Below are 14,690 nucleotides of genomic sequence, written 5' to 3'. Positions count from 1 at the left end.
TGCTATTATTGGTCAAAGGGGTAGGTTTTTGCTGCAAGTGCAGCCAGAGTTCCTCTGCTAGGATTCATAATTAGGTATAAGAAATTCTCTTCCTTATACCAACTAGGGTTGCTCATCTAGGAGTATGTGAATTTGCAACCACGTGACTAAATGCACAAAGCCTGTTTAAAGTTAGAAAAAGGGGCACCTGGGTGGCTCAGTTGGTTAAGTGTCTGCCTTCAGCTCAGGTCATGCTCTCAGGGCCCTGGGATCACCTGTATCAGGCTCCCTGCTCAGCAGAGAGCCTGTTTTTCCCTCTCCCTTTCTCAAATAAATAAATAAAATCTTTTAAAAAATTAAGTAGAATGAGATTGAACCGAAGAAGGCATCAGTACCAATATGGAAAGTCAGAGGGTTTTGACATTGTTTGAATCCCTAGAGCCAGCCATGCCTGCAGTCCATCCCATCCCAGTACTTGCCTGTTAGTTGATTCTGACTTGCCCATTTCTAGCTAGCTAAACTTGGACAAGCTATTTAACTTCTCTGTGCATCTCTTGCCTCATCTATAAAATGGGAGATGATATTAATATCTACCTCACAGGGTTATATGAGAATCAGCATAACAAATGCTCAATAAATGTTAGCAATGACTAGGAAGTGTCAGTGAATACTATTGTTGTTTAATCTACTTTGAATTGTCACAATTGAAAGGACATTGATGAGAGTTTTATCTTCTTTCAAAATGTGCTTGGAGTCCATTCTTCCTCTGCTTTTCCATTATCATCGCCCCCATGGATTCTTGAGCAATGTTTTAGCTGGCGTCTTACTGCATCTTTGCTCTCTACAATCCGCCCTGGTTATCAGTGCCAGAGCTACCTTCATGAAGCATCATTATCATCATGTAACTTCTCTGCTCCAATTTCTGTTGTTTCCCTAGTTTCCCAGGTTCAACCTTATTTATACAATCTGAATCACCTTTCTCCCAACATTCCACTCAATCTGACATCCAAGCTTTCATAAGAGCAAGCCTTGCTTATCATGTACCCCTGCCTTACCTTGCCTGAGTCATCACCCTTGTCCATCTCTTCTTTTTCCTTGCTGGATAATCAGTTCCAATCATGCAAATTCTAACTCTTCTATGATACTTTTTCCAACTATCATGATTTTCATGGATTTTATCCTTCTTGAAATTCTGTATCATTTTCAATTCCGTACCATAGGCTGCAACATGCATTTATAGACATTTCTATATTATTTCAGGTGGACCTAACTAATCCAATTAGATAGTGAAATCTTAGGTTTCATTTCTTTTGGCATTGGCACATCCCCTAACTCAGTGGTAAGTACCAAAGCCAATGTTTTCTATAGGGCCCAATCATGACATATCCCTACTTTTAAAATTCTGTAGTTTTAAGGAAATTTTCTTCAGATTATGATAACTTTTATTGCAGTTACTTAATCTTGATGCAAAGACTTCTGAGAGGCACATAAATCTTAAATGAAAAAAATAAGGCAATAAGACAATTGTGACATAGTTACCTGTTTTTATTACATAAACATTATAATATTGCTTGTGGGAGCTGGTCTTCAGTTTGGCCTCTTTTATGGAATGTCAACTATCTGTAAAGATTGTCTAAGAATTATTTATGAACACTCTTGCACCCTCACCAAAAAAGCCTCCATGCCTACATTTTTCCAGTCAGATTCCTGAGAAAAATAATAGGTTTTGTTTATTTTACAGTGTAATTCATAAGTTCTCTTTCAAGGTATAAAAAGGGACAGACTTTTAAAATAAGAGTCTCCTTTTGTTTACAAAGTTCTATAAAAATACATTAAGTATGCTCATGTTTGTCCTTTGACTTAATATTCCAGTTGACCAGAAACAAAAAATAATAATAAACAAAGGTAAACCACATTAATCTTGCAGCAATATAATGTCCACATCATCATGAACACCTTGCAAAAGCAACTCTCCTGTGTACGTAACAATCTTCCTTCGTTTTGCAGCTTTGAGAGTTCCCACCAATGCTTCAAAGAGGTTGGCACACTTGTCATCTCGGAAGAGGACCCCAAATTTCACGCTTAACTTCCCATCAGCATCTAAGTTAAGAAAATACAATGTTAGTCAAATGCAAAGTCCGTTTCTTGCCCCATATTTGGAAGATTTATGTAATCTTTAAAAAAATCTAACTATGGGTTAGCCAAGATGACAAACAGTTCACACTCATAAATACAATGTCATCTCTTGCCAGACCCAAAGACTGACAAAATAAATACAATGTGTTTTATTGTAGCCTTAGGATCATCTGAGCAAAGACTAGAGGGGAACCAAAACCCATTTACAAAAAGTGAATGTGTTACAATGTTACTAATATGTCCCCTCTCTCTACATTTTGATTTTTTTTAAAGATTTATTTATTTATTTGGGGATCCCTCGGTGGCTCAGCGGTTTAGCGCCTGCCTTTGGCCCAGGGCACGATCCTGGAGTCCCGGGATCGAGTCCCACGTCGGGCTCCTGGCATGGAGCCTGCTTCTCCCTCCTCCTGTCTCTGCCCCCCCTCCAATGTCTATCATAAATAAATAAATAAATCTCTAAAAAAAAAAGATGTATATTTATTTGAGAGAGGGGGGGGATGCGTGCACATACAGTGCACATGTATGAGTGCAGGGAGAGGGAAAAGGAGAGAGAGAATCCTTGAGCAGACTCCCCAGTAGCAGGAAGCCTGAGACAGGGCACCATCCCAGGACCCTGAGACCATGACCTGAGCTGAAACCAACAGTCAGACTCTTAATCAACTGAACCACCCAGGCGCCCCTACATTTTGATTTTTTAATTGTCATGTTGTTGAATCAATAAAAAATAACAAATAGAAGAGAAAGTTTGGGTCAGGAGCAGTGTTTCTCTAAGTGTGTTCTAAATAGACTCAGAGCCCCAGGCAGGGACTGGTGACCTTAAAAATGAAGAAATCTGTAGTTACCAGATCCCTAGATTATCATTTAGAGACCAGTTTTTACTAGATGTTAAAAATTAAGGTAAACCCTAAAAAGAAATGAACCACGAAGCGACGAAAAGACATGGTGGAACCCTAAATATATTTTACTTTACTAAGACAAAGAAGGCCATCTAAAAAGGGCTATGTGCCATATGATTCCAACTATAGGACATTATACCACCAACAGTGAACCATAGAGTAAAACTATGAATGGTGGCTGATGATGTGTCCATGTAGATGATCAATTGTAACTGTGCAATTCTGCTGGGGCGGGGGGGTTAGTAATGAGGGAAGCTATGCATGTGTGGGGATAGCAAGTATACGGGAAATCTTTGTACTTTTCTCCCAATTTTACTGTATTCTAAAACTGCTCTAAAAAAATTAAGTCTTTTTTTTTTTTATAAATAAGGTAAGTGAAAGATGGACCTTTGACTAAAAATCAATCAACTGGTAACTTGGAGATAAGAGTAATATGAAACACCCCCCCCTCCCCCATTGCTGGTTGATTCCTTTGATCTCCCTGGCTAAACTTCTGACTCCCTTCCTTCAGCACTGCCCCACTAGCCGTGCCTGCTGTCAAGAACACGGTCATCACAGTGAGGGAGACTAGTCCTTTGGCCAAGGGTTCTTGAGTTCCCGAGCTCCAGTGCTAGAATTTCTAACCTGACGCTTAGCACATTCCTACTGTAAATGCAGCATGGTGGTGGCCACTGGAGGTAAGAGAAGGAAATACACAATCATGTTCTAGCACTTTCTAGCTTTCAAAGAAACGGCTTCCGTTCCCACAAGGAAATAAGACATTTGCACATAATAAGTAAAGCAACAGTACAAAGCAGTGTGTGACTGGATGTCCAGCATGTAGCCAAGTATATCCTACACTTTGGAGAAGGGCAAGATGCCTCGAATGGACTAGAATGGGAAAGGAAGACTTCCTGAAGGAGGCAACCCCAGTGCTGGCTTTTAGGGAGGGTGTAACATGGAGCTTTTTTTTTTTTTTTTAAGACTTATTTATTTTTATTTGAGAGACAGAGAGTGAGGGGAGGGGCAGAGGGAGCGAATCTCAAGAAGATTCCCCGGAGTGCGAAGCCCGACTCTGGGCTGCATCCTACTACCCATGAGATCATGACCTGAGCTGAACCAGAGTCGGATGTCAAGTGACTGAGTCACCCTGGTACCCCCAGGTTTCACTTTTTAAAGGTGCCAAAGGCAGAAATCTTGGAGTTCTGCCCACTGATTCCTCACTCTCACAAGTGATTCTACTTCCTTTGTATCTTCTGTTGCTCTCCCCTCTTCTCCATGCACAATCAATGTTTTGGTTCAGGCTGGAATTGATCCTCATGCAGATCACTGCACGACTCCTCACCAGCCTCCCTTTCGGCATTTTGTCCCTGGTATGTCCTCCATATTGGTGCAAAATAAAATCCGTGACAGAAACTTTAAAGATACAAATCTGATTGATAATCTTTTTATTTTTTAAAAATTTTATTTATTAATTCATGAGAGACACAGAGAAGCAGAGACACAGGCAGAGGGAGAAGCAGGCTCCATGCAGGAACCCAATGCGGGGCTCGATCCCGGGACCACAGGATCATGCCCTGGGCCAAAGGCAGACGCTTAACCGCTGAGCCACCCAGGTGTTCTGATTATATATATATATATATAATATATATATGTATATATATATTATATATATATATTTTAGGTAAACTCTACCCCCAAGGTGGGATTTGAACCCATGACTCTGAGATCAAGAGTCACATGCTCCATGGACTAAGCCAGCCAGGCACCCCTGACTGATTGATTCTCTTCTACTTTAATCTTTCAGTGGCTCCCTACCACCTTCTAATAGGGATGCCCATGGCGTCAGAGATAAGACCCTTCATCCTCTGGCTTTTGCACTCCTCTCTCACCTAGTCTCCTGCCATATTGTTATATGTACCTTTGATCCAGTCAATAATCAATGACTTGTTCTTACCTAAAGTAAAATGAGAGATCCTGCCCTGGCAGTTTTGCCCATGTTTAGCCATTTGCCCAGCATCCTAGATCCCTTTTTCTAGTTAATTCTTTTTCTTCAAGAATGGGCTCAAATGGGACGTTTTCTGAGAAGTCCTCTGTGATTCCTTCAGTTGAGTTAATCACTTCTTATAAAATTAGGTATATATCAAAGTACTCACCATCAATTTAGTAATAATAGCTAATATTTGTTGAATATTTGCTATGCTCCTAGAAATGTTCAATGCATTTTGTAGTAATTAAAACTCCCTTAATCCCTATTTCATGGAAGGTAAGGCACAATTCATTGCAAGAACCACCATTATTTTATATTCCAATTAAACTGCCAATTTAACTATAGCATAACATGTATGGTAAGATGCATTCTTGGGGCACCTGGGTGGCTCAGGGGTTGAGCGTCTGCCTTTGGCTCAGGTCGTGATCCTGGGGTTCTGGGATTTAGTCCAACAACAGGCTCCCTTCAGGGAGTCTGCTTCTCCCTCTGCCTATGTCTCTGCCTTTCTCTGTGTGTCTCATGAATAAATAAGTAAAATCTTAAAAAAAAAATGCATTCTTATTTTAGAGATTTTAAAGTTTAGGGAAAAATGTCTTTGAATCATTGAAATAGAATATTATTTCCAAATAAGGAAACCAAGGCATAAAAATGTTTAGTAATGTGTCCAGGGTCACACAGTAAGTTGTAGGGTAGCTGGGATTCACTCTTAAGAGAGTCTGACTCCAGAGCATATGCAAATAACCACTTCCCGATCCACACCTCCAGTCCATTTGTCTGTCTTCCTGCTACCTAAAAAGGGCCACAGAGGCTGAGATGGAATTTTGTTTATTTTCACATGTCTAGCATTTGAGCACAAAGACGGCACTCAAGAAATACTTGTTGAATGAAAGAATTTAAATCTCCAAATAATCTTTATCCACTTAATTTTTTTTCCACTGGATGAAAAATGAGACTTTAAAGAATTTAATTTTAAAAGAAATAGATAAATATGTTAACTAACGAGACTTTAAGTAAAAATTTGAAGACAAAAATAAAAGAAGTAGGGATCCCTGGGTGGCGCAGCGGTTTGGCGCCTGCCTTTGGCCCAGGGCGCGATCCTGGAGACCCAGGATCGAATCCCACGTCAGGCTCCCTATATGGAGCCTGCTTCTCCCTCTGCCTGTGTCTCTGCCTCTCTCTCTCTCTCTCTCTCTCTGTGTGTGTGTGACTATCATGAATAAATAAATAAAATCTTTAAAAAATAAATAAATAAAAATAAAAAAAATAAAAGAAGTAGATAAAACTAAATTCATCAATACAAGCTTCACCTAAAACATATTTAGATTAGTCTAAAAAGGATTAGCCTAAATCATAATTTAGTCAAAATTATCCCTGACACAACTTACATAATTAACCATAACCTGTCCATAGATAACATATCTCCATAGACACTTTCCAACTCAGGAAGTAAATTATTTCCAGGAATAGATAAGTGAAGGAGGCCTGGTGAAGCTGCAAAGTTCAAAATGCTTCATCCTTACAGAAATTATGATAATTACCTTATGGTCTTCTAATTTGTAAAGCTGCTAATTTTGAAGTGCAAATTCAATTTCCCTTAGTAGAATAATAACTGTTCTAGGGTAGAGGTCAGAAATGTAAATGCAATTGAATCCAACCAATAAACACTAGGCTAAACATGGAGACAGATCTGAGAAGAAAATCCCCAAGTTATTTAAAATACATCCTTAATATCTTTAACAATCTAAATAGTACTACTCCCAAGAGCAACAGGACCTCACAGAACTCCAAAGAAATTGGAAAGGTAGAAATGAGGAACTCAGGTAGAGCAATCACTATTGAAAATAAGATTTATGGGGTGCCTAGGTGGCTCAGTTGCTTGGGCATCTGCCTTTGGCTTGGGTCATGATCCTGAGGTCCTGGGATTGAGCCCTGCCTCGGGCTCCCTGCTCAGTGGGGAGTCTACTTCTCCCTCTGCCTCCCCACCCCTGCTTGTGCTTGTGCGCTCTCTCTCAAATAAATAAATAAAATCTTAAAAAAAAAAAAAGAGAGAGAGAGAAGAAAAGAAGATTCAGAACAACAGTGGAGAACTAGTACAAGGGACATTTGATATACTAACAGCTCAATGGCATTTTCCAACTATGTCTTATTTCAAGTGATTTGTTATTTAAAAGCAGACAGAGCCCTGAGTCCAGGGCTGAGCTCAGCAGGGAATCTGCTTGAGATTCTCTCCTTCTCCTTCTCCCTCTGCCCCTCCCTCAGCTTTTCCATTCTCTCTCTGTCTCTCTCTAAAATAAATAAATCTTTTAAAAAAACCAACTGTGTAAAGGATATGGTTTCTTTTAGTTACATGTACATAAATACCTGACAAAACTCAAGAATTTGGAGAAAATAGAGACAATATGGTGTAATTTTAATTCGAGTCCCTAGTCATTTAGAAGTTTGTAAGATGGTGTCAAGATAAAACAAATTAATTTTAATAGTGTGACAAATAAAAATATGAATACAATTCAATCACCAGATTTCAATGCAGCCAGATTAAAGAAACACAGCAATTTTCTTTGCATCAAATTCACAATATCCCAAAGGCTTTGTCTCCAGAAACCACTCCATGGCTGAGGGCAGAGCTGCTATAACTATGTCCTGAAGTCCTAGGTTACCAAAAAAGTTGGTCCTACCTGCTCTGAGATAAATTCAGAATACTATGACCTTATTATAATACTTACTTTTTGAACCTAGACGATGGATTTCCTCCACTAAAAGATTAACTTCGTGATCCACATTCATTGCTGCCTGAGAGAGAAAAGAATGCCTATATTATTACCATTTCTATATCCTATTAAGCACATCTTGCCAAATCCAAGGGTCATCTTTTTTTTTTCCCATGTTTCAATTGTCACTGTTAATTTACCATGTTCCGCTTCCTAAAAATACTTGTGTAACCTGCATGACACCGGACTTCCATTTCTCCTCTATCTTCATCATTGCCCCTTTGTGCTGACCCCACTCTTATTCTACACAGGATATTGGCAAGAATGCAGCACCCACTATAAAACTCTAACCCCATCCTCATGGTGCTCTGCACCAAAACCACAAAGGTGACACAGGACCTGCCCTCAGGGAAGAAGCAGAGAAAGACCTGCAATGAGTAATAGCAATGCGACAGTGTTTTTTTTTTTTTTCACTCTATTTTTTAATTGATCAGATGTTTTAGCTTAGTTTCATCATTATTTTTTTAATTTCATTTGCCAACATGCAGTATAACACCCAGTGTTCATCTTATCATGTGCCTTCTTCAATGCCCATCACCCAGTTACCCCATTCCCCCTCCCCCCACCTCCCTTTGTGTAAGCCATTGTTTACTTCCCAGAGTTAGGAGTCTCTCATGGTTTGTCTTCCTCTCTAATTTTTCCCCACTCGGTTTTCCCTCCTTCCTTTATGATCCTCTGCACTATTTCTTATATTCCACATGAGTGAAACCATATAATTGTCTTTCTCCGACTGACTTATTTCATTCAGCATAATACCCTCCAGTTCCATCCACATTGAAGTAAATGGGAGGTATTTACCCTTTCTGATGGCTGAGGAATATTCCAGTGTGTGTGTGTGTGTGTGTGTGTGTATGTGTGTGTATACAAATCTTCTTTATCCATTCATCTGACAAAGGTGGAAGCCGCGGAAGACTTTGTGGAGGTCACTGAAGAGATGTGGGCCAGGTAGACAGTTGGCAAAGGGAGCCCTATGAGTGGGGAAGAGTGCATGCAAAAGCCCAGAAGCAAAGGAGGAAGCGCACAGCACATTTGAGGCAAGCCCTAAGATAGAAGCTGGAGTTCCCGAGATAAAGGAACACACTTCCAACCCTTCCGGAGCCTGCGGTCTAGTGCGGAAAGCAGATCAATACAGGGCAGCTTTAATACTGTCAGGACAGGGTGATGATGACTCTGGGTCACCTGCGGGGCGCCGTGGCCTTCCCGGGGCAGTGTCCAGTACAGCCCGACTGCAGTGGAGAGTTGGTGGTGAGCATCATTCGTCTCAGATAAGGAGGAGTCCAGGACTAAGAGCAGCTGAGAGACCCACCTCGGTTCACTAGGTGGTCTCCCGCCGGGGGCTTCACACCATCATAGCCTCCTCCACCCTAGCCCCCCAACCCTGGGCTGCAGCTACATGGAGCTTCTTTCTATTCCTCAAATTGTCTGGCTCTCTCACCTCCAACCTTCACACATACTGTGTCTCTACCCGGACTACTGCTATTCCTCTTTCTTGCCGCTAACTCCCACACATCCAGCCCCAGCTTAGAGGAGACTTCCTCCAGGAAGCCTTCCCCGAAGCCCTGGTGGAGGAGCGCTCCCCCACAGCATTGGGCACCCTCTCCATTCCACTTCCCTGGAATTATGTTTCTCGGCTTTTTTTTTTTTTTAAGATTTTATTTATTTATTCATGAGAGACACAGAGAGAGAGGCAGAGACACAAGCAGAGGGAGAAGCAGGCTCCATGCAGGGAGCCCGACGTGGGACTCAACCTCAGATCTCCAGGATCACGGCCTGAGCCAAAGGCAGACGCTCAACCGTGGAGCCACCCAGGCGTCCCTGGAAAAGACTCTCGATGCAGGAAACGACCAATATCTATCCGGAGACAGAAAAGGGAGGTAAAGAGGCATAGCAAACACCTTCAAAAAGGGAGAAGAGAGCAAGAAATAGGGAAAGAGGAGGTGGATGTGGGGGAGAGAACTCCAACCATCAAGGGTCAAAGAAGTAAGGGCAGTAAAGAGTTTCCTTTTTACATTATTTTTTTTTAAGATTTTATTTACTTACTTGAGAGAGAAAGACAGAGATAGCGAGAGAGGGCACAAGCAGGGAGGAGAGGGAGAAGCAGACTCCCCGCTGAGCAGGGAGCCCATCATGGGGCTCCATCCCAGCCCCCACTCCCCCACCCCACCCCCACCCCCAGCCGCCGGGATCATGACCTGAGCCAGGCACCCCTGAAAAGTTTCCCTACAAAGGCAATAACTCACCAAAAGCACAACATGAGAGTCAGAAAGTATGAGCAATTGGCAGAACATGCATCAATTCAGTCTATTTTCAAATCAAATAAGGAACTAAAAAGTAGGGTTGTATGAGTGGTGTGCTTAGGAGTGATAATTTAGAAGAAACCGTTATATCTAGACACATTGTAACTAATTCCTGGTAACTTTTAAAAACAAGGATGATTTAAGTGATAGTGATTGGTGCCCCGGGTTTCTATCAGCTCATAATGAAATGCACCACTACTATCTGCTACAATATTTGTGTGGATATTATAATTTAACAAGTGTTTATTGCAATAAAATGCAACATCTTGGGTTAATGTGTCTACATAAAAATCAATACCAAAAATTATAGTGTCCAAATATTGAGAACTTCCCAGTTGGTGAAACTATAACATTGTATTCAGTTTGAGATCATTTGAGAGATGCTAAAAAGTTAAAATATAATCAGAAGATACAACAGAAAGATACGTCATGAAAACAATGGTAGAAAAACCCTACAGATGTTAGTGAGGTGGGCAGTCGTCACTTTATCTGCTCGGCACCCATTCTGCATTCTGCTCCAGCAGTGTAATTTTTGGTTGGGTCCAGTCTTTTCTTCCTTACTCTAAATCCAAGGATGTCAGTAGAGCCTCACTCGAAATTCCAGGAGTGGGTTAGAGCCAGAATAATTGATTTGGGACCCAAGGTCAGTGATCCCGTCCTGAACAATTAGATTCAGCCCAGGAATTTTGCCAGAATGATCAGTAAAACACACTCTCCTACTAGGTTTGAAGATATCACTTTAGAGCCCCTAATGTAAACTGTTACCACGTGAAAACAGCCCATCAGGAATAAAGTTAGCACTGAGAAAAGTCCAGCCACATTACAATGACTGAGCCTATATATGACTGCAGACTTTCCAGTTGCATGAAACAATCTTTCCTGGTTTTGCCTGTGCTGGTTTGATTGAGCTTCTGTCACTTGTACTCTAAAGAATGTTGACCCATAAAGTCAGCCTAGAGAAGACCTGCAACCATTTCTTAAAATTAAAGCTTTTATGGGACGCCTAGGTGGCTCAGCGGTTGAGTGCCTGCCTTCAATTCAGCCCGGGGCGTGATCCTGGAGACCCAGGATCGAGTCCCACGTTGTGCTCCCTGCATGGAGCCTGCTTCTCCCTCTGCCTGTCTCATGAATAAGTAAATAAAATCTTTAAAATAAAATAAAGCTCCTTTTATGTATTTATGTAATAGTGTTGTTTCATGCGGCTCTATTGGGTAGGATGGACGGATGTAATAGACTTGAGAGCCATATAAGAAAAAAATTTCCTTATAATCAAAACTGTTGTCTAACAATGAAGCTCGCAGCTGTTACTGGTAACACTGATGCAGCAGTATGGATGTGCCAGTTAGTGAGGAAATTAGCCTGAGGCAGAAGACAATATGCAAGGGGATTGCAGTCCTCTCCAATTCTCAGATTTTCTGACTTCTCCCACACATGTACCTCTTTAACATTGCCCCCCCACACACACACACACATACACAATCAGCAGCACACTTCAGACCTAGCTCTCCTTTAGTAACGAGACTTAAAGAGGAAATCCCACTATGAAGTAGTGTGAATACCTGTATCATATTAAGCAGATGTATGCAGATCCAATTTAAAGAAAGGCAACCGGCATTTCTTTATAATTAATTCCACACGAGACTCCTTATCTATGCTAATTCATGTAATCCTAAGAAACCTTGCAAAGAATGTATTACTTAAACCCATTTTACCTACTCCAGAACTGGCTCAGAGGGACTCCCTACAATTAAATGCTGTTGCTACACCATCATTCTGTTTTTTTTCTCTTCCGCTTCTTCATCTTCTTCCTGGTCGTTATGCAAAGTGTGCTAAATATACTAGTGAGTGGTGTTTGTATGGAATATTACATGCTGAGTACATACTAAGGCAGAACACTGACAAAGCCAGAAAAGCTCCCCGCCCAGACCCCTGCAAGTAGGAAAACAACACGTTTAGGAACTCTTGCTAGCACATACAATTTGGTATGATTCATTTCTTTATTATTTAGCGGGGACACAGTGGGGGAGTACTCATTGTTGTTCCACAATCCTTGAGGCCCCCGACAGTTGGTAAGGACAGAAGGCTGGGCTGGAGTAAGCTGCAAGATCAAGAACAATGGGGAGAGGCCATGAGCAGAGCAAGCCCAGTGAAAGAAAGAGATCCTCAGTGGGAGCTCAGGGGAAGGCGGTGGCAGATGCTAGCCGGGTCCTCTAACTGTGTCAGAATCTAATTAGGCTTTGTGCGTGGGAATCACAAAGAAAGCGGCTTGTCGGCGGATTGGGCCGCAGGCCGAAAAGCTCCACCCTCGGTATACGCTCGAGAATGTACTTAAGGACCTTCTCCCAGTTTTTAAGTTTAGAAGCAATACAAGGAGGTTTTCTAAGGCTCGAGGAATACCCCTGCTGGAGTGGGGCGCCCGGGAAGCCGCCGCCAGCTGCACGTCCACCCCGAGGGGCCGGGCACCACCCCCTGGGCCCGGCCCCCCCCCCCCCCCTGGGGCCGGGCACCACCCCCTGGGGCCGGCCACCTTTTCCGGCCGAGCCTCGCAAGCCCTGCCTAGCCGCCCGCGGCCCTCCCGGGTCAAGGAGGACTTGGGTTCCTTCCTGCCCGCCCGCGGCGCGCACACGCTCCATATTTGGTCATCCCTGCTCCAAGTTTGGGACTGGCCCGGAAGGGGTCCGAAGCCCCGGTCCCCGCAGGCCGCCCACGGCCACCCCGGCACCGGCACGGGCGCGGGGCGGGGCGCGGGGCGCGGGGGGCTCCGGGGCAGCCCCGGGGAGGGCCGCGCGTCCCGGAAGCCTTTGTCTCGCCGGCGCCGCCCGTCCGCGCCCGTGCGCCCCGGCGAAAGCCAGCTCCCCTGCCCGGCCACCGAGACGCCCCGGCCCGGGGCTCCCCGAAACCCCCCGGGGCGCTCACCCCCCACCCCGCCGCGATCCGCAGTCCCCGGGGGAGCCTCGCCCCTCGGCCCCAGCCCTTGCCCGCGCGGCGCTGCAGAACGCCCCCCGCGCCCCCTGCAAGCGCAAAGCGGCCCGGCCGCACCGCGAAGGAAACCTCGCCGCGCTGCGGGCTTCCCGGGCCCCGGCCCCGGCCCGCGCGATGTCACGTGAGCCGCGGCGGGAGGCGGCGGGAGGGGCGGGGGCGGGGGGCGCGCCCTCGGGTCCCCGCGCGGGGTCTCAGCCCAGCGCCGGGTGCGAGCTCCACGCGCGTCCGCACCTCCCGATCGCCGTCCGCGGGCCTCCACCGGACCCCCCCGTCCATCCTTGACACCTGCCCGTCACCTTGCCGGGGGGCCCACTCACCTTTCCGCCTCTTCTGACTTTCCGAGGAAAAGCTGGTGCAGCGTGGGTGCGGGCCGGGTCGTCTTCTTCAACACACCGAGGAGGAAGAGGCTGAGGAAGGAAGTGACTGATGCAGAAGAGAAAGGCTGGTGTGGAGGAGGGGGTGGGAGGTAAGAGTTTAAGCGCTCCAGAAAGGGGCCGCCCACACTCCCAGGGACAAGCCTATGGGGAGGAAACTGCGGAGCAGACGCCTGGGAAGGGGCCGACTCCAGACAGGTGGCAGGGCGCCCGAGGCTTCTAGGAACACGGACTCGAACTGCGATTACCGCCACCTTCCCCTGCGCCCCTCGGGGCCAGTGATCCCCCCTCCATCCCCCCCCCCACCCGCATCTGATCCTGGGCATCGATTTCCTGCCAGTATCTCTCTCCTAACGTCAGAAATAAAGTGCCACCAATGTGATGACTGCTGGGCTCTCGAAGGAACACGACTTTGGTTCTGGAGGCCAGCAGCAGGGGTCTCCAGGAAACTACAACAAGGCAGGAGGATAGTCCGATTTGGGGGGAGGGGGGTGCATTCTTCAACCTGTTCTCTTGCAAAGAAATTTTGCTCGGGCAATGCCAGTTCTTGATCCGGAGTGAATATAACTTTCGTCTCTTCTTCATTTAGTATTTCCTACATTTAACTACCTAGCTCAATCGGTCTATTTATACTCCTTTTCTTTTAGTCACCGTTGTTTTATTCACTGTTCTTTACTTGCACGCCAAAGAGAGAGAGAGACAGAGAGATGCTTGCTGTACCCAGAATCCCCTTAAAAAGGAAACTGAAATAACCCAAACTATTCCTAAGGCAAAGGTTGCACAAATAACCAAGAAAACTACCCTCCCCATAGCTGATTGGAGTAAGGGTGATCATGTGACCCAAGAGCACACAATCCATAAACTGGCCTACCTCCTAGAAGGTGACTTGGAACAAACAATCCTTACCCAACAGGGACTCTAATAATTGAGTAAGCCAATCAGATTCTCCCTTCAAAATTGAAAGGGAAGAGCAAAGAATGAGCTGATCCATAGAAAGAGTAAAGCTGAAAGAGGGCTTGAGGCTGGAGTAGAAAAAATGGGCCTCCAGGAAGCAGAACAGTGGAGTAAGCAGAAAACCCTTGGGATGAAGTAGAAGGTGTGTGTGGGCAGAAATGGTAGAAGCAAACTCTAAGAGAAGCTGAGACCCAGTGATGGAATAAGAGCAACAAACACCTGCTCCCCAGGGGGATATGAGTATCCAGGTCTCTAAGGCTTCACTGGATCCATCCACTTTGCAAACTGTATTCTGGTTTCCCTTTCATAGTAAACACCTATCCTTTGGGCACAAC

The 14,690-nt window shown here is 44.6% G+C and overlaps 1 protein-coding gene across 5 annotated transcripts; it reads right to left on the bottom strand.

Moving 5' to 3' along the window:
- Positions 1-1,503: 1,503 nt before the first annotated feature.
- ABRACL (ABRA C-terminal like) lies at positions 1,504-14,183 on the bottom strand. Of its 5 annotated transcripts, XM_072825597.1 has the most exons (5): positions 13,907-14,129; positions 13,345-13,469; positions 12,042-12,143; positions 7,704-7,770; positions 1,504-2,079 (listed from the first exon to the last, which is right to left on the bottom strand). In XM_072825597.1, exons 4-5 carry the CDS (start codon positions 7,762-7,764, stop codon positions 1,895-1,897), a joined length of 246 nt encoding a protein of 81 aa, XP_072681698.1. In that variant the 5' UTR covers positions 7,765-7,770; positions 12,042-12,143; positions 13,345-13,469; positions 13,907-14,129; the 3' UTR covers positions 1,504-1,894. The 5 variants fall into 5 exon arrangements, with proteins under 5 accessions (XP_072681698.1, XP_072681696.1, XP_072681686.1 ...); XM_072825595.1 differs by lacking the exon at positions 12,042-12,143 and having other exon boundaries at positions 13,345-13,434; positions 13,907-14,122; XM_072825585.1 differs by lacking the exon at positions 12,042-12,143 and having other exon boundaries at positions 13,907-14,121.
- Between the last annotated feature and the right edge of the window lie 507 nt (positions 14,184-14,690).

This window comes from Canis lupus, chromosome 1 (assembly GCF_048164855.1).
Source record: "Canis lupus baileyi chromosome 1, mCanLup2.hap1, whole genome shotgun sequence".
In the NCBI taxonomy this organism is placed as follows: domain Eukaryota; kingdom Metazoa; phylum Chordata; class Mammalia; order Carnivora; family Canidae; genus Canis; species Canis lupus.
This window is presented reverse-complemented; position numbering and strand designations above follow the sequence as displayed.

What these genes read in the sequence shown, in the direction of transcription:
- ABRACL (XM_072825569.1), bottom strand. Translation starts at nt 13,986, where the DNA reads ATGAAGAAGAGACGAAAGTTATATTCACTCCGGATCAAGAACTGGCAT. An exon ending in ATTTCTTTGCAAGAGAACAG is followed by an intron (nt 13,435 to 13,906) that starts GTTGAAGAATGC and finishes TTCCTTCCTCAG; the next exon opens with CCTCTTCCTCCTCGGTGTGT. An exon ending in AAGTCAGAAGAGGCGGAAAG is followed by an intron (nt 12,144 to 13,344) that starts GTGAGTGGGCCC and finishes TTGATCTTGCAG; the next exon opens with CTTACTCCAGCCCAGCCTTC.